The following is a 19077-nucleotide window of genomic DNA, read 5'->3' on the forward strand; positions in this document are numbered from 1 at the left end:
CCGAAATCTGCAAACGATTTGATGTTCTAGCCCTTGCAGATGAAAGCCTTGAACACAAGCAAATAAACAATTTGTACGACAGTTTCCAGTCTTCTGTTATGGCTGTCACCAACAAAGTGCTGGGAAAACGGCATCTCAGACCCAAACATCAATGGATCGGTCAACAGACCCTGGATATCACAGAAAAATGATGTATGACTTGCTTAAAGGACCAACCAAGAATACCAACTCCTCAGTACCTTGCATAACACAGCTTTAAAACAGGACAGTAAGACGTTTTGGGCAAAGAAGGCTCAGTTGATGAAAGCTGCATCTGCCAGAAACAACTACAGCACTGTCTATAAAAAACAGCACAACTTAAAAGCCAGTCCATGAAACAAACTTTTGCTTGTCAAAGATGGATGTGGTAACATACTGAACCCCAGGGCAGAATGTCTGAGTAGATGGAAAGAAAACTTTCACGAGCTTCTTAACCACCACATCCGCTCTGCAGATCTGCAGCTGCAGGAGCACCTGAGAGTCCAGTGACTGCCTTTCCACGTAACATAGAGGATGTCCCTGTCAAGGAGGTTCAAAGCGCAGCCTGTAAACTCAAGAATGGCCATGCTGCCAGTATTTGTCTTATAGCTGCTAAGCTGATCAAGCGTGAAAGGGATTCCATATTGGAGTGGCTGACTCACATTAGCAACAAAGTACGGATTCATGAGAAACTACTTGTAACAGAGACCTGGCTCCTCCCCCATCCAGTTTGCTGCAGAAACTTCACAGACTCCACCAGGGGTGATCTTAGTGACACTTTATTTCTATTTTTCTTCACCAGTATCACCACAGTCCCCCATGCTCCTGCCTATTTACAATCTTTGCTGAGCTTCAGGCCCTCTCAGCAGGACCTGAGGGGAACAGAAGTCTCCCAACTCTGAGGCCTCTGTATGGCTAGGCTCAGCTAGCTCTGTTCCTCCCTCTCTCCCCCCTCCACTTTCTTCCTGTGTCTCTTTTATCAGCCCTGGGATGATGGGGCCAACTGAGTTCTTACCCCACCTAGCCCACGAGGCTGATTAGATCATTACTCCCAATCAGCGTCTCCTGGATCAGAGTGCAGGCTCACCTATTCACTCCCTGCGTTCTATCACATGACCGGACGACTGGTGCTGGGGGATTATTCTCCCACTTTGGAAAGGGAAAGGCGATGCTCTGATATGTTCCCATCAACTCAGCATCACTTCGCTTTCCATTCCAAGCAAACTGTTCATGCTGGTTCTTCTTGAACGTGCTACGCCTGCCAAAAGCAATCTACACCGTCTACAACAAACCAGGTTTATGCCTGGATGATCAACCACAGCGCAGATTTTTTCAATAATTTGTGTAACAGTAAAAGTCCAAGGGTTTTGTCCCAGGAAAGATGATGTGTCTATAGTCTTTATTGATTTAAAAGCTGCCTTTCCCTCTGTTGATCATCGCTCCCTTTGGCACTACCTCCATGGCAAACTCCTTAATCTTCCTGAGAAATGCACTGCCATAGCGAGAGTTGTGTCTTCTTCGGTACTAGGATGTCCAACTGGTTTGAGTGCAATAGAAGTGTCTGTCAATGGTGTGTGGCTGCCCCTGATTTGTTCAACACCATTACTGACTGAACGACGGAAGCCATCACTAGCGGCATACGTTAAGCTCTGAGGCTTTTTCTGCAACCATATTAGGAGATCAGCAGTCATAAGCCCAGAAGCAGGAAGACACATCCTCACATTCCATCTAAATTACATTAGAATAATATAATATCGGGCTGTTAAGAAGGAGATCCTGTCCTAACAGTACCTATCACCATCAGATAAAGACACAGATCTTAAGATGTTTAAAGAAAACTTTGTTTGACAGCATTCTGTCTAGCAAGGAGTCACCTATCAACAGTTGTGGGTGTAAAATCTGTACCTCGTTATTGTTTTGCTTTTATAGAATCATAGGACTGGCAAGGACCTTGAGAGGTCATCTAATCCAGTCCCCTGGCCTCACAGCAGGACTAAGTATTATCTAGACCATCCCTGACAGTTGTTTGTCTAACCTGCTCTTAAAAACCTCCACCACCTCCTTAGGCAAATTATTCCAGTGCTTAACCAACCTGACAGTTAGGAAGTTTTCCCTAATGTCCAACCTAAACGTCCCTTGCTGCAATTTAAGCCCATTGCTTCTTATCCTATCCTCAAAGGTTAAGAAGAACAATTTTTCTCCCTCGTCCCTGTAACAACCTTTTATGTACTTTAAAACTGTTATGTTCCCTCTGAGTCTTCTCTTTTCCAGACTAAACAAACCCAGTTTTTTCAATCTTCCCTCATACGTCATGTTATCTAGACCTTTAATCATTTTTGTTGCACGACACACAAAAAACGTAGCGTGGCCACTTTTTACAAATTTGTGTACAGTGAAGGGTGCAGACTGACAACCAAGACAAAAGAAATAACATGCTCCAGTGCAGAGATTCTTAAGTTCTGGCAGAAAGTGAATAAGATGAATTCAAATCATTTTTCACTTTTAGCCAACTACTATAAGGTTCTAAATGATCAAACTTTGATAATGGGTTATAACAGCTAGCAAATATTATTATGAGGCCTGATAAGGCATCAGGATTTTAAGTCTCATATTAGCTGCATGACAATTTTTTTTTTCAAATAAAAAAGAGTTAAGCAGATAAATGAAGATATATATAGGTTTAAAGTTTACTGTTTCGGTGTGTATTTAACAGTGTGCCCCCAACCGAACATGACAAAATATTGCAATAACCTTTGTTTGCTAGAAATGGAAAAGTCCTCAACTCACCTGAATGAACATAGCACCCTCTACTGCTGTCTTTAAGTCAGTACAGCCACTAATGAGAGACAATTGCTTCTCTGCACTCAGAGTTCCTTTCAGCATTCCTGACTTTTCCAGCTCCTTCATTTCTTTGCTAGTGAAAACACAGAATACACATATAAATTTGTTACACCGCATGCTCTTTTTACCAGCTGGCAACCATATCTAGCCATCCTTTGAAAACTGTATTTTTGTTATTTTGCAATGTCACTTTATGAGTTTGATAAGTTTAAGTGCATGGTTAACAGTTAATGCTTCCCAGTTGGAGGAGAGAAAGAGTTAAGGAGAGCACAGTTGAAATCACTGGGGAGGGAGCGGTGAAAAGTACATGACCCCCTACACACAACTTTTTCTTACCCTACTTATGTCCTCCTCAATATGGCTCTAGGATCATTCTTGGTTCCATCAATTTTTTAAATAATCAAATAGTGTGATCCTGCACCATTGAAATCAATGAGCTTTGCTATTCCCTTCAATGTAAAGAGGATCAGGCCCTTACTGTGGTTGCACTGGAGGTAAGAGTGACAGTCAATAAATGGTCCATCCTGAAATGGGCCTGTATCACCAAGCCGACTACACATAAAGTGTCTGTATTTTAGGACAGATCAATTTCTACAGAAAGAGGGAACATACTTTGATTGCATTAATGGACTGTAGAGCATCAAGCACTATTTTATGAAAGTGGAGGTCTGTACTATTTTAAACCTAATATTTCACGTGTTTATAACATGAAGTTAACTATGGTTTGTTTTAGAACTTAGTATATGGTCATAGCCTGGAAAGAAGGCGTTTTCTATTTAACCTTTGCTTTCTTAGGGGGGAAAAAGCCACTGTTAGAGGAATCTCCTACTCTCATATATGCTAGAAATACTTTTTATGTTTTTAAATGCAATTTTGTGGGGCTTGTCCCTATGCTGTCCCTTATGTAACTTCTCCAAATCAATTATCTGAGCCACTACTCTGTCTTCCTTCAAATGTGTTTTTTAAGATTAATCTCTATTGTAATAAGAAAAGGAGTACTTGTGGCACCTTAGAGACTAACAAATTTATTTGAGCATAAGCTTTCGTGAGCTACAGCTCACTTCATCAGATGCATTCAGTGGAAAATACAGTGGGGAGATTTATATACATAGAGAACATGAAACAATGGGTGTTACCATACACACTGTAACTTAACTCACTTAAGATGAGCTATTACCAGCAGGAGAGTGTGTGGGGGGGAACCTTTTGTAGTGATAATCAAGGTGGGCCATTTCCAGCAGTTGACAAGAACGTCTGAGGAACAGTGCGGGGGGGGAGGGGGAATAAACATGGGGAAATAGTTTTACTTTGTGTAAAACCCATCCACTCCCAGTCTCTATTCAAGCCTAAGTTAATTGTATCCAGTTTGCAAATTAATTCCAATTCAGCAGTCTCTCGTTGGAGTCTGTTTTTGAAGTTTTTTTTGTTGAAGAATTGCAACTTTTAGGTCTGTAATCGAGTGACCAGAGATATTGAAGTGTTCTCTGACTGGTTTTTGAATGTTATAGTTCTTGACGTCTGATTTGTGTCCATTTATTCTTTTACGTAGAGACTGTCCAGTCTGACCAATGTACATGGCAGAGGGGCATTGCTGGCACATGATGGCATATATCACATTGGTAGATGTGCAGGTGAACGAGCCTCTGATAGTGTGGCTGATGTGATTAGGCCCTATGATGGTGTCCCCTGAATAGATATGTGGACACAGTTGGCAATGGGCTTTGTTGCAAGGATAGGTTCCTGGGTTAGTGGTTCTGTTGTGTGGTGTGTGGTTGCTGGTGAGTATTTGTTTCAGGTTGGGGGGCTGTCTGTAAGCAAGGACTGGCCAGTCTCCCAAGTTCTGTGAGAGTGATGGGTCGTCCTTCAGGATAGGTTGTAGATCCTTGATGATGCGTTGGAGAGATTTTAGTTGGGGGCTGAAGGTGATGGTTAGTGGCGTTCTGTTATTTTCTTTGTTGGGCCTGTCCTGTAGTAGGTGACTTCTAGGTACTCTGCTGGCTCTGTCAATCTGTTTCTTCACTTCAGGAGGTGGGTATTGTAGTTGTAAGAATGCTTGATAGAGATCTTGTAGGTGTTTGTCTCTGTCTGAGGGGTTGGAGCAAATGCGGTTGTATCGTAGAGCTTGGCTGTAGACAATGGATCGTGTGGTGTGGTCTGGGTGAAAGCTGGAGGCATGTAGGTAGGAATAGCAGTCAGTAAGTTTCCGGTATAGGGCTGGAGAAAATGCCTTATAGCGAGAGGCTTAAAGTGCTCGATCAGTTTAGCTTATTGAAAAGAGAATTGAGAGGTGACTTGATTTCAAGGTGTAAGTACCTTCACAAGGAGAAAATACTGGGTACCATAAGGTTCTTGATTAAAGTGAAGAAAGACATAAAAAGAACCAATGACTGCAAATTAACACATCTAGGAAGAAGGAACAGAGGCCATACCTACTGCATTTGGGGGATCTATCCTGGAAGGCAATGACACTGAAAAGGTTTTAAGGGGCATAGTGGACAAACAACTCAACATGAAATGCCAGTGTGATGATGTTGCAAGTAGGGTTAACGTGATCCTTGGATATATAAACAGGGGAGTAAGAACAGGGAGGTGTACAGTATCTTTAATCTTTGTACAGTATTGATAAGACTGTGTAGAGTTATGGTGCCCATATTTTTAAAAGAATATTGAAAAATTGAAGAGGTAGCAGGGAAAAGCCACACAAGTGATTTGAGGGCTGGAGAATATGCCTTATAGCGAGAGGTTTAAAGTGCTCAATCTGCTTAGCTTAAAGAGAACTGAGAGATTACTTGATTTCAAGGTGTAAGTACCTTCACAAGGAGAAAATACTGGGTACCATAAGGTTCTTGATTATAGTGAAGAAAGACATAAAAAGAACCAATGACTGGAAGCCAGGGTGGATAAAAATCAATGATTTAAATAAAAAAAATCATATTTTTTTTAATTTAAATCAGATTTTTTTGATAAAATGCTTTTTGAGGAAAAAACCTATCTAAAAATAGTTTTAATTAACGTACATTATAGCTCAAAGATCTCTCATCATGGAATAGGGATTATAAATTCTAATGCTATAGTATGAGACAATATATTCATGCAATGTTTAAGAAAAGTTTTGTAAATGAGTTCCAATAGTTCATGGATTAGGGACTCAATCTTATGGGTTAATCTTTCTATCTACCCAATGGGACTCAATGCTCAGTCTAGAAGATACCATCAGAGATGCTTAGTCTTGCAGTTTTCAAACTGTGGATTTGTGTTTCCAGAGATAACATGCTTGTTAACAGCAAAAATGTTTTTAAATAAAATAATAAATAAATAAATATATAGAGGTAACAGATCTCAACCCTATTGTCCCTCTGCAAATTTGCATACATAGAGTCAATCCCTTACCTCTCTCTAGAAGTGCAAAGTTTCAAAAAGTTCATTGAATAGAAGATTGTTGGGGGCGGAATAGATCTGGACAAGGAGAAGAAGTCTGGAGATAAATGTGAGAAGGGAGGGACAGGCAGTAAAAACAAAAGTGAAACTGTTTGAGCAGCATATTCCAGAAGTCTTGGGGTCTTTCTGAGTGTAGCCTTCATTGATTTGAGATCTACCATACCACTCTCTCACTAGAAGGGAAAACCCATAATGGCAGCAGGCTGTAAAAGAGACCCAGTTTGGGAATATTTTAATGAAGTTCCTCTACCTGTGGGTAAGACAGGCAGGCGTGCAAAATTCAAACAGTGCAACAAAGAAATGCAAGGCCTGGTTGCCCGAATGAAACAACATCATGAGAAGTGTTCCTTCTTAGGAGTAAGCTGCGCTGAACATGATGAAAGGAACGTGTCTGAACATGCAGGATCTTCAGGTTGGTAAACTTTATTTCATACTTCTTTCTTAAGGACTGTCCCTCTTCCTTCTGGACTGTTCTTGAATTCTCATGTTTAAGCAAAAAAAATAATTGTTACTCTATGGCACTATCATTTTAGATGCAGTTGTGATAAATAATAAATGGCTGAAATAGGCAGATCTTTTTTTACAATTTCACCTTTAAAGTAGTACCGAGTGTCAGTGAATGCAATGAGTAATACTAAATGAGCAGTATGGTAATAATAATTAAATAACTGCATTGACTTATTTTGTTTTGGAGAATCCATCCTCAACATACAGGATTCTGAAGACTATCCACCTTCAAGATCACAATCATTTTCTATAGTTTCAGAGTTATCTGCCAATGACAGTGTTTCAGTCACATCATGTATGTCACAGAGCCACAGTATATCACCTGTAGCAAAAAGAAAAAAAAATCTCCATCATCCAGAAACAACCATAGATAAGTTTGTGATAAGAACCAGCAGATTACAAAAAGAGGTTATTGATGAAAAAATTGCCCCGTTTGTTCGTGCAACAAACTCTCCTTTCCGTATGATTGAGAACCCACACTTCATTAACATGCTTCAGTCATTAAGATCAGGATACAGTCCACCCAACAGAGGAGATGTTGCAGGCAAATTGCTGGATAAAGTGTATGAAAGAGAAACTGAGCAGTGTGCAAAAGGTCTAGAGGATAAAATTGTTAACCTGAGTCTTGATGGGTGGAGCAAGGTCCACAATGATCCTGTTGTATGTGCTTGTGTGACAACAGAAGAAGGGAATGTCTTCCTTACAGAAACAATTGATACATCAGGAAATGTACACACAGCAGAATACTTACAAGAAGTAGCAGTAAAAGCTGTAACAAACTGTGAAAAAAAATTCAAATATCTAGTATGCAGGTTGGTCACAGACAATGCTGCAAATGTATCCAAGAAGAGAAAAAAATTTAGAAGAGAGAGTGAAGAGACTCCCAGCTAATAACACACAGTTGCAGTGCTCATTTGATGCACCTCCTAGCCAAAGATTTCAGTGTTCCAGAAATAAAGGCTAATGTTGTTGAAATTGCAAAATACAGTAACTCCTCACCTAACGTCCTCGCACTTAACGTTATTTCAAAGTTAAGTCGCTGCTCCATTAGGGAACATGCTCGTTTAAAGTTGTGCAATGCTCCCTTATAACGTCGTTTGGCTGCCTGCTCTGTCCACTGCTTGTAGGATTCTGTGGAAGAGCAGCGACTTTACAAGGGAGCATTGCACAAGTTCCTCTTCTCCGCCTCCTCCCCCTCCCTCCCAGTGCTTCCCTGGCACCAAACAGCTATTTGGCGGTGCTGAGGACTTTCTGGGAGGGAGGGAGAGAGCGGGGAAAGCGCTGTGTCTCCGCTCCTCCCCATCCCTCCCAGAAAGTCCTAAGTGCCGCCAAACAGCTGTTTGGCAGCAGGGAGGTGCTAGGAGGGAGGGGGAGAAGCAGGGATGTGGCGTGCTCCGGGGAGGAGGTGGAGTAGGGGTGGGAAGAGGTGGGCCTGGAGTGGAGCAGTGATGGGAAGAGGTGGGCCTGGAGCATCCCGTGGCAAAGTCAGCACCTGTTTTTCTGGGGGGAAGCTGCCGCTGCTGCTGCACAAGGTGCTTCCTAGCGTTCTTGCCTGCCTCATTGTCTGCAGTGGGCTGTGTCTGTGTGGGGTAAGCCAGGGGCACCTCTCAACCACAGTACAGTACAGTACCGTACAGTATATAATGCCTTTTGTCTGCCCCCAAAAAATTTCCTTGGAACCTAACCCCCCCGCATTTACATTAAATCTTATGGGAAAATTGGATTCATTTAACGTCATTTCACTTAAAGTTGCATTTTTCCGGAACATAACTACAACATTAAGTGAGGAGTTACTGTACTTCCGTAACAACCACTTTGCAGCAGCTGCTCTGAAAAAAGTGGGCGGAACCAAGCTAACTCTCCCACAAGACGTGCGATGGAACTCAGTAGTGGTCTATTTTGAGCACTATATCAAGAACTGGCCTAATCTGATAACAGTTTGTGAACAAAATCATGAAAAAACAGATGGCACCATCACAAAGTTCTCAACAATGGGCTTAAGAGAAATGTTGAACACATGCTTAGTACGCTGAAGCCTATTTCTGTAGCCTTGAACAAAACGCAGGGAAATAGCTGTTTTATTGCTCATGCTGTTGAAATTTGGAATGAACTGAGTGAGATCTTAAAGAGAAATATGCAATGACAGAGTTAAATTACAAGCATTAAAAAAACAAATGGGACAAGCACTATCGCCAGCTCATTTTCTTGCAAATATTCTCAGTACTCGGTACCAGGGTCAAACCTTAACTGCTGAAGAAGAGGAGTTGGCTATGACATGGACATCCAGCAATCATCCCTCCATAATGCCAACTATAATAAACTTCAGAGCTAAGGGTGAACCATTCAAGAAATATATGTTTGCTGATGATGTTTTAAAGAAAGTCACACCAGTGAACTGGTAGAAGTCACACTTAAGCACTTGGATTCAGAGACTGTTGAAGTGATAATCTCACTTTTAACATCAGTAGCTTCTTCTGCCGGTGTAGAAAGAATATTTTCTTTGGACTAATTCATTCCAAATTGAGAAATCGTTTGGGACCTGAAAAAGCAGGAAAGCTTGTTTTTCTTTTCCAGATTATGAACAAACAGGAAAATGGAGGTGAAGATGACTGAGTTAGCTGCAGAAGCCAATATTTGAAGTTTCTCATGTTGACCTGGCTGACATAGTCAATTTAATTATATTTTTTTAAATATTTCATTTAACTATTTTAGTTAAAAATTTTTACAATTTTAACAAAAACAAACCTGATTTTAAAAAACTTGAATGTTTAACTAAATTAAAAAATTCATATGCTTGTTTTGTTAAAATATTATATGTTTCCTGTTGAAGAAAAACATCCAGAATACATAACGTTGTTGTTTTAGTTACATAAAACAATTTAAATGTCTGTCTGGTGATGTTCTCCTCCTAAGACAGCATGGCAAGAAAATCCTCCAAATATTAACCTGCTGAATTGGAGATAGTTTACCTCCCAATGACTTCATAAATATCTGCTTCAATTACCTTTGGTAAATGAAATAACTAAACAATCAGTAATTTTCTGATATAGCTGTAAAACTAATCTGAAAAGTTTTCAAAATAAATCACTTAAAAATCGATAGCGTATACCTTCTAAAAATGAAACCTACATCTATTTCTGAGTTGTGAAGAATATGTATAAAGGTTATAACAACCAATAAGAATGCACTTTTATGTAGAAATCCATGATTAAATCAAGTCTTCCTGACTAGTGATTTAAATCATGATTTAAATCAAATCCACCCTGCTGGAAGCTGAAGTCAGACAAATTCAAATTAAAAATAAGATATTTTTAACAGTGAGGGTGATTAACCATTGGAACAAGCTACCAAGAGAAAGTCTTCCCATTACGTATCAAAGAGAAACCCCTCAAAACGCCTGATTTTTCTACATCTATATAGAACACAAATTGCTAAAAATAAACCTTGAAAAATAAAGTTAATAAACCCTAAAGAAGCCCTAGTTATGGACTTTAACTCCAAATGTCCTCAATGGATTATAAAGAAGGTGGAATTTTTATTATACTAGAAAGAACAAGTGAGGCTAATCATTGCTTGGAACATGCAAGATGTCAGCATGTACTCTGGCTCATGATTCTTAAAAAAACTTTTTCCTCTTGACTTGGCCTTTGCTTTAAATAGAGTTTACATTTTTTTTTTGTAAGTAACTTTGGGTAAGTTTTACTGTGCTGTAGAGTCGACAATGCCATCAAAAACAAAAAGAAAATGGATCAATGACACAATGATCTTTAACTTCCAATCTAAGAAGTGCAAGCCTGGGTAAACAGCCAGAGATATTGCATTCCTATTCTCTCTTGAGCATCTGTACTGAAAAAAAAATCCAATTATTCATTCTTTGTTAGGGGAATGAAACCAGAAGTCTGAAATGAAAACAAAATTTCTGGGGTCAGTTTGGCTTGCAACTCCCTGCAGTTGCTTAAATCCATAATCGGCATTAGAATTTACATTTTAGTATATGCACATTTTTAACCTTCTGCTGAGACTTTTATTCTATTCATAAATTCTTGCCTGTTTTGATTGCAAATGCATCTACAATATTGAGAGTTCACCATAAGTATGACAGAAAATGGAAGTGACTGACCTGTAATTGGAGATTTTTCAAGATGTGTTGTTCCTATCTATATTCCACAAGTGGGTACACATGTGCTCCTTGCGGCTGAGATTTGTGAAAGTAATGTCTGTTAGTCCATGCAGGTACAGTTGTTCTCCTCGTGCTCCGAACCGAGGGCACAAATGGCAGAGCAGACTGACACCTTTCCAGTTCCTTCTCTTACCGTGAATCAGATGGGATCCGAAGCAGAGGGGAAGGAGGACAGGTAAAGATGGTCTCTTTGGGTGTAGAAATGTTTCTAAGGAGGACTCAGGCCGATAGAGGAGGAGACTGTGGATAGGGCAGAGTGAAAATATCCTCTGGTGAGGTAAAGGTTTCAGTCCCTCCCGGAGTCTGAGGAGTCCCTGAGGTGGGAACCAACTAATCAGGGGTGTCCACTGGTCTGGTACTCAGAGGATCCCACAGGGAATGTGCTGGATCTGTCAAATGGGGGTCCAGCATAGTGTTTCCAGACCGGACCAGTGGGTGCTCATCTTTTTGTCTTTGGACAGCGCCAGAACCAGCACTGATACATCTTCTTCCTTTGAGTCTTTCCTTCTTGTATGGAAGGTATGTGCAGGCCTAATTCCTTAGGACCTCTGCTCAAGGACTCACCCAATTTGGATCAAGATGGGAAGGGAATCCTTTTCTTAGAGGCAGATCTGAATGAGGATCTGTCCTTATGCTATGGTCCTGTCCCCAACTCTCATGAGAGGGTTTCTTAGGCTTAAGTGTTTTGCCTCTACTCTGGAGCTTGTGCTCAGAGGAGCACTGCTCACAGTCTATACGGGGGGGATCTCCTCGGCCTTGATCCAACTGGGGCCTCATGGCCTGATCCACAAGCTGCTACTGTCCCTCACAAGACTAAGGAGGGTCGGAAGCCGCAGGTGCTGCACTTGGGGTGGCAATGTGAGCGCCCCCATCCCCCCCAAAGCAGTAAAGGCAGTGCTGGAGCTTGTCACTGATGGATAAGAAACAGGGGCAAGAGACCCATGGCTCCTGGACCAGTCCTCCTTGGAGAGAAGCTCCCACAGGTGGGTGACTAAACTAACGATAAAAAACACTAAACACTAAGTCTAAACTTGTCAAAAACTTTTTACAATCTGTATTTACTGTAGAGGAAGATCATAGTGGACACAGTATTCTGACTCAGGCCAAACAGAGGTAAGAAGGAACTGGAGAGACATTGGTCCACACCACGCCTTATACCCTCAGTCTGGAGCACAAGGAGAGCAATTGCACACATATGGACCAACGGACACTACTTGCTATAAAACTCCAGACTCATGCACATGAATGCATGTGTGCCCATACATACAGGAACCAGCACTCACAGAAGAATCAGACCTTTTCTGCCTGAAATTTAGAGCTGGTTGGAAATTCTCTAATGGAATATTTTTCTGCTGGAGAATACAGATTTATTGAAATCGAAACGTTTCAACGAGACTGAGCTTCCAGGTTCTCAGCTCCCCTTTAGCCCTCCAGGTTCTTTCTTAAACACTGCTCTGTGCACATTAAACACCATCCCTGAACTAACCTATAAGGCCACAGCCCTCTTATCCTTACAATCCAGCCTCAAGACCCATTTCTACTCTTATGTCTACAAAAAAACCCAGACAATCAACAATGGTTAACTAGAGGACAGTGTTAACTGGTATTTATTAAAAACACTTATTCAAATACATCAAAAGGTGCACACAACTACCCTATATAATGATGAAAAGTTATTACTGTCACTTTTGTCTCCTTTTTCCCCCTTCTCTTGTATGGTTTATAATACTTACTTTTGTGTCTTGTCTTAAACTGTTAGTTCTTTATCAGAGGGGTAGCTGTGTTAGTCTGGACTCTTTGCCACTGTTAGTTCTTTGGATCATGGGCCGTGTCTTCCTAGACTGGAATCTCTTGTTGGTGGGCAAGGAAGAGAGATTTCCCATGGTCTTTCTTATTCCTTATAGTTTTAAATAGTTTGTAATGCACTGGCTTGCTTATGTATAGTATTGTGCACCAATGACCTCTGCTGGACAGAGTGTTAATCCTACTTACAAACTCATCTAGATTCATTGCTTTTAAAAGCCAGAAGGGATCATAATGATTATCTAGTCTGACTTTCTAAATAATACAGGTCACAGAACTTTGCCCAGTAATGTCTGCATCAAGACCATAACTTTAGCTATTGCATATACCTTTTAGAAAGACATTCAATCTTGATTTAAAGATTTCAAGAGATGGAAAATCCACCACACCCATAGGTAAATGATTCGAATGGTTAATTATCCTCACTGTTAAAAATGCATCTTATGTCTAGTTTGAATTTGTCTAGCTTCGGCTTCCAGCAATTGCTTCTTGTTATGCCTTTGTCTGCTAGGTTAAAGAGCTCTCTATCATCAGAAATCTTCTCCCGATGTAGGTACTTACAGGTAGTAATGAAGTCACCTCTTAACCCTTTTCTTGGATAAACTAAATCAATTGAGCTTTTTAGTCTCTCACTGTAAAACAGGTTTTCTAGATCTCCAATCATTCTGTAGATCTTTGCTGAATAATTTCCATTTTTTCCACATCCTTTCTGAAAAGTGGTACAATACAACCTCAGAGTTACAAACAACTCAGGAATGGAGGTTGTTTGTAACTCTGAAATGTTCGTAACTCTAAACAAACATTATGGTTGTTTTTTCAAAAGTTGACAACTAAACATTGACTTAACACAGCTTTGAAACTTTACTATGCAGAAGAAAAATGCTGCTTTATTTAACAGTTTATGTTTAACACAGTGCTGTACTGTATTTGCCTTTTTTTTGTCTTGTATACACACACGTTACCTTTAGTTAAATTGGTGTAATTTATTTGTAAACTTATTTTGTTAAACTGCTGCAAGTCAGCTTGAAACCAATGTAAGCTTCACCACTCACAAAACTGGACCAGTTTAACTAAATCAATTAAAAAAAAAAAGCAATACCGTTAATTAAACCTTTTGTTAGCATCCTCTGGATTTAGACCAGACCTAAGTCTTTGGGAAATCCCTGTACTGAACTGAGTGAATCCTGCCTTTTAGAAGCAGAGAACTCCCTGCACTGATATGTACTACATCCAAAGGAAAAGTCTTTAGAGCCAAAATTTTGCTACCAATCAGTTTTTAAATACAGAAAAGGAGGGGTCACCACTGTGATGGCTGAATCAATTTTGAGTTGGAGCAATATAGTTTTTCCTATTTATATTATAGTAGCACCTAGAGGCCTCTACCAGGATCAAGACCCCATTTTGCTAAACAATGTATATATACTGAGCAGGAGACAATCACAGACCTAAAGAGAGTAAGAGTTAGAGAGTAACAGAGGCACAAAGAGGTGAAGTAACTTGCGTAAGGTCACACAGCAGATCAGTGGCAGAGCTGGGAACAGAACCTCTGTCTCCTGGGCCTGAGTCTCATGCCACATTTACTACACAATATTGCCTCCACTCAATACGACCATCACCATTAATTATTAATAATTAGCTTGTTACATCTTCAAAGTTCCATAGAAATATTAACTATTTAATCCTCACAACAACCCCTTGTAGACCAGGTAATTACATATTATTTTCTCCACTTTACAGGTGTGCAAACTAAGACAGAGAGGTTAGTAACTTGCCAAAGGCATTAGGAGTGATACATTAATCCCATGCTTACATATTTGCCCCATGCTTCAACCAGCCTAGCAAAAAGAGATTCCTGAAGCATCCTGAAGGTGAAGGTAAGGAACAAAATACCTCCTGTTCAAACGAAATGTGTTACAAAGGATTAAGAAATGTGATCTAGTTTTCTGTACTTTTCCACAAGCATTTAGTATTTTCAACTACTCTCAGAGAAGCAAGAATATTTCGGCATTGCAAAGTGCACTATATTATCACTCCTGGAATTCTGTTGCTGATAATTAATATTCACATTACCAATCTATGTCAGATGGGGTCCATTTTGAGGTACTGTATGTAACAACATATCCTATTAATTAATAACTGTTTCAACTGAACGTTCTCTGTCTTGACTGGCTGTTTGTGCCAACCCTCTCTCCCCACCTTCCCTCATAGTCTTGTCACTACAGTTCAGTCCACACCTGCCCCTCTTACTCTTGTCTCCCCTACCCTGTCCCATAAACATCCCTTCCCTTCAACTTTCTCTCTCTCTTTGCTTCTCTTTCCGTTTAGCTTATCCCCTCCTAACTAAACCCACCCCCCAAAAAACTGTGGAACTAACACAACTTTGCAGCCATCACATTGTACACTCTGCTTGTGTGTTACACCCCTTCCCCCGACCCTGCGTCCGTCTTGTCTATTTAGATTGTAAGCTCTTCAGGGCAGGGACCATCTACTACTCTGTATAGTGCCTAGCACAATGGGGCCACATTCTTGGTTGGTCCTTAGGCAGTACCATAATAAACAATATTATAATGAGATACACTGACAAGTTACTGGCTTTACTGATTATTCATTTGGCACCCTCCCTGATTTTTAGAAACTTGAAAAATACTATTCCTAGCAATGCTGTCCCTTCCCATTTTTTCCCTCTGACAGCACTTGAAATGATTACATCTGTACTGCATACTTCTTGAGATTTGTTAGTTAGCTATTGCTTCTGATCAAGTGAGCAAGAGACGAAACAAAATACTGCTGGTTTTGGAGAAGGGCAGTGAAGGGGTTATCTTATGTTAAAAGGGAAGGCTACCCTGATAAAAGTTTCTGTCACAGGAGCCACAACATGACGCTAGAGCTACCACCATACCCCTCATCAGAGCACTCTGTGGATGGAACCCTCCACAGAATTTCCCAGGGTGAGCCGCCAGCATCCTGCATGAAGAAAAGAGCAACAGAAGCAATCTTCAGCAGCATTAGGGGCAAGGACTAGACAAGCCCAAACAAGGAGCCAGTAGCTACAGCAGTCTGCCTTCCTCCTTCCCGCAGCACCAGAGGGCAGCACATTTACACAGACAAAAGCCATTCAGTCAGCAATTCTGGATTCTGTGAGCTGTTTTGGGAGACTGATGGCTTGAGTGAGAGGTGTGAGACAGTTGTGTAGGGTTGAAGGGGCACGTGGAGATAACTGGGAAGAGGGGTAGGTAAGGACAAGCCCCAGTGGCAACTTCACAGTCCCAGACAGTAGTGACATATGAGCTTACATTCCAAAACTGACCAATGAACTTTCTGCCCTCTTCTGTCCAGTGGCTGTAAGAACCCACCCTAGACCCCTGGACTGCAAAACAGAGCAGGAGGTTCCTGACACAGGCATCCAAATGTGTGTGTGCTGGGAGAGACGAGTTAAGATGTTATGTAAAGGAAGAGGGCCCATTGTTCAAGGGAGTTGTGTGGATAGCTGTTTTTAAAAGAAAGAAAAACAAATAATGCTAGGATAAGCAGCAACTGGAGTGGGAAAAATATACATATACACAGTGAGACAAGGGACCCTGCCCGGAGATCACATTTTAAAGTGTACAAGACAGTACAAAACAATGCAGAACTATAAGTAGGGTATGTTATTTACAACCAGGATACTTCCCAGAACAAGCGAATTTTGAGATGTTTTTTGAAGGAAGAATTTCTTTACATGATTCTTTCGTAAAAAAAAAATTAAAAAATTAAGTATAGGCAATGTGGCATTGAGACATGGCAAGATCACAACCCAGAAGCTGGTCTTTCCTCTGTCTATTCCTTCCTGCTGTGACTCAGATTGCAGAGGTGTGCAGATGGATGGTTGGCTTGAACAGCAGTGGCAATAAAGCACTGAATTCAAGCTGTGAGGTTGGGATACATAGAGCTCATGAAGTCTTGTTCTGGAATAGCATATTGTGGGATTCTATGTGACAGAATATCCTGTAGCTGTGGGGAGGAAGGGAGATGGAGGGACTATCCTAACTTGTCCTATAGATTCAGGCCCTACAGAAAGTAGAAGTCCATGGCCTAGTGATAGAGGGCACCCTGCCGCTGTATCTGAGGGTAGTGGGTGGCTAGGGAGTCTGTTGGTTTAAGCAGGGCTACACACACACACACACACACCCCTCCCCCCCCCTGCAAGATTTCGCTATACCTGGTAAACCAAAAAGGTAGGTGCAGATTATATTAAGAAAGAAAACACATAGAAAAATACTTATGAATTCATATATGTAACAAAAGAAACTAAGGCCAGAATTTTTAACGGTAGGTGCCTAAAGCTAGGCTCCTAGTAAAAGTGTATTGATTTTCAAAGATGGTGAGCTCCTGTATCTCCCACTAACTTCAATAAGATTTATGGGTGTTCAGCACTACTGAAAATCAGGCTATTTATTTAGGTACCTAAATATTGCTTCAGGAACCTAACTTTAGGTTTAAAGCTTCTGGTCTTCATTTCTTTCATACAGTGATTAGTGGAGCTCTCCCTTACTGATTGGGCAGCCACCACAAGCCCCAGGAAGAGCCAAAATTAAACACGTTGCTGGTGCTATGGCTAGGTATTTCCAGATTCTAATACTTAGGTCATTTTTTACTGTAGTGTTCTAAATTCCTAACTCAGATGCTTAGTTTTTCTTTTGGCGTGTACACTAAATGCATGAGCAAAGAAACAACTTTCAGATAAGCTTACTCAGGACCACTTCAAAAAGTGACAAACTTCTCAGGCTCTCTCTATTTATTTGGTGAATATGAGGGAGAAATGGGGGGACAAAAAAGAACTTTTATAAAGATATATACGGTATTTGTTTCCACTTATTTTGCCAATAACTTCCATTGATATAGTTAGGAGATGAAAGATTACTGTCCAATGTTTTACCACTCAAGATTCTGTAAGAGTCTGTTCTATTGAATTTCAGCTTTGGAATTCTTTTTAAAAAGTTAATTAATAGGATATACAGAGAATAGTGTTTTATTTATATAGAATAATGTTACTCAGTCTTGCTTCTGTATCTCTAAGTGTTAGCTGTGGTGCAATTTTGTTAGTGGCATCCTTAAAAATACATACAATAATATATGGGTAAAAGCCGGCCACGCACAGCTACAATCAGAATACGTTAGTTTCTGCAAGAAGAAAAACTGACCACAAAACTAACACAAGTTCCTTTTTCCCCCTCTTTTTCCCGATAATTCACTTTTTCCCTTACATTATTTTTCCTTATAAGTTAAATGTTGATGTGGAACAAAAATTACTCCATAAAACATGAATCAGTGACCTAAGGGAAAATACTTGTCATCCTTTTCAGATGTTTCTTATCTCAGTTGCATAGTTAAGCAGTGCACAGTGGGATGAAACACTTTTAATGTGTAAACATTTCATAGAACAGAATATGAAGCCACATTCATACAAAGTCTTTCTGGAATCTGACTTCCCATTACTTTATATAGCTTCCTTCTTGCCTTTCCATAAGCAAATGCAATATACAATGAGTTCTGTGTTTAGTCTCAGAAATAGGGTACTACTTGGTTTTCTGACCCACTAACTTTCAACTTTAACACGCTGTTCTCAAAGAATTCTGTATTCATAAACCAAAGGGACTGCTACTTGCAGGAAAGGAGTTTAATGAATTGCAAAAAGGTTATAGTATACACTTTACACAGCAGGTTGCACCATTACTGAACAGAGACCATGAGAATTTAGCAATTGTAGAATTCTTCATTAACTTGTCCATTCAACTGAGCGCTTCTAGGCTGTTCCAATATAGTGAATTCTTGTTAAGAATGCTACTAGTGTTAATTCTAGCTGGGTGTATGTCACTTTTACAGCATGACCTTCCCCTTTTCCTCCTATTTCCTCTGTGTCAGGACTCTTAACTGCTATGTGCCTGATAACCATTAGCGAGGCAGGAAATCTGTCTCACTTAGTATTATGCCTTATACATTCCTGTTTCCTTACCTGGTGTGCTGTATGTATGCTCCCTGCTAATACACCTCCATATTTTCAATCTTGCCAGAGTGGGCCCAAATTTCATTATTTCATTTGTTATTTCCTAGCATATAATTACTCTATTAGTCAACACACCTGCCACAGAGCATGCTTTTAATTTTCAATACTGACATTATTATTGAGGCAGCTTTATTGATATTCTAATTCCACCTGGATCTCCTCTCCAGTCACAGAGCTATGTATGACGGAAATAATTTAGTCTGTTTTGCAGATGCATTATCCATTAATATCCATTGTGTAAAACTTG

General features: G+C 40.3%; 1 protein-coding gene across 2 annotated transcripts in view; it reads right to left on the bottom strand.

Moving 5' to 3' along the window:
• Window positions 1-19077, bottom strand: part of CRYL1 (crystallin lambda 1) — a 91637-nt gene that overhangs the window by 58433 nt on the left and 14127 nt on the right. For both annotated transcript variants that reach the window (XM_074958144.1, XM_074958135.1), the window contains exon 3: window positions 2806-2932. In XM_074958144.1, coding sequence (XP_074814245.1) covers window positions 2806-2932 — 127 coding nt within the window. The remainder of the gene's footprint in view (window positions 1-2805; window positions 2933-19077) is intronic.

The sequence above is a fragment of the Natator depressus genome, chromosome 1 (assembly GCF_965152275.1).
Source record: "Natator depressus isolate rNatDep1 chromosome 1, rNatDep2.hap1, whole genome shotgun sequence".
Lineage (NCBI taxonomy): Eukaryota > Metazoa > Chordata > Testudines > Cheloniidae > Natator > Natator depressus.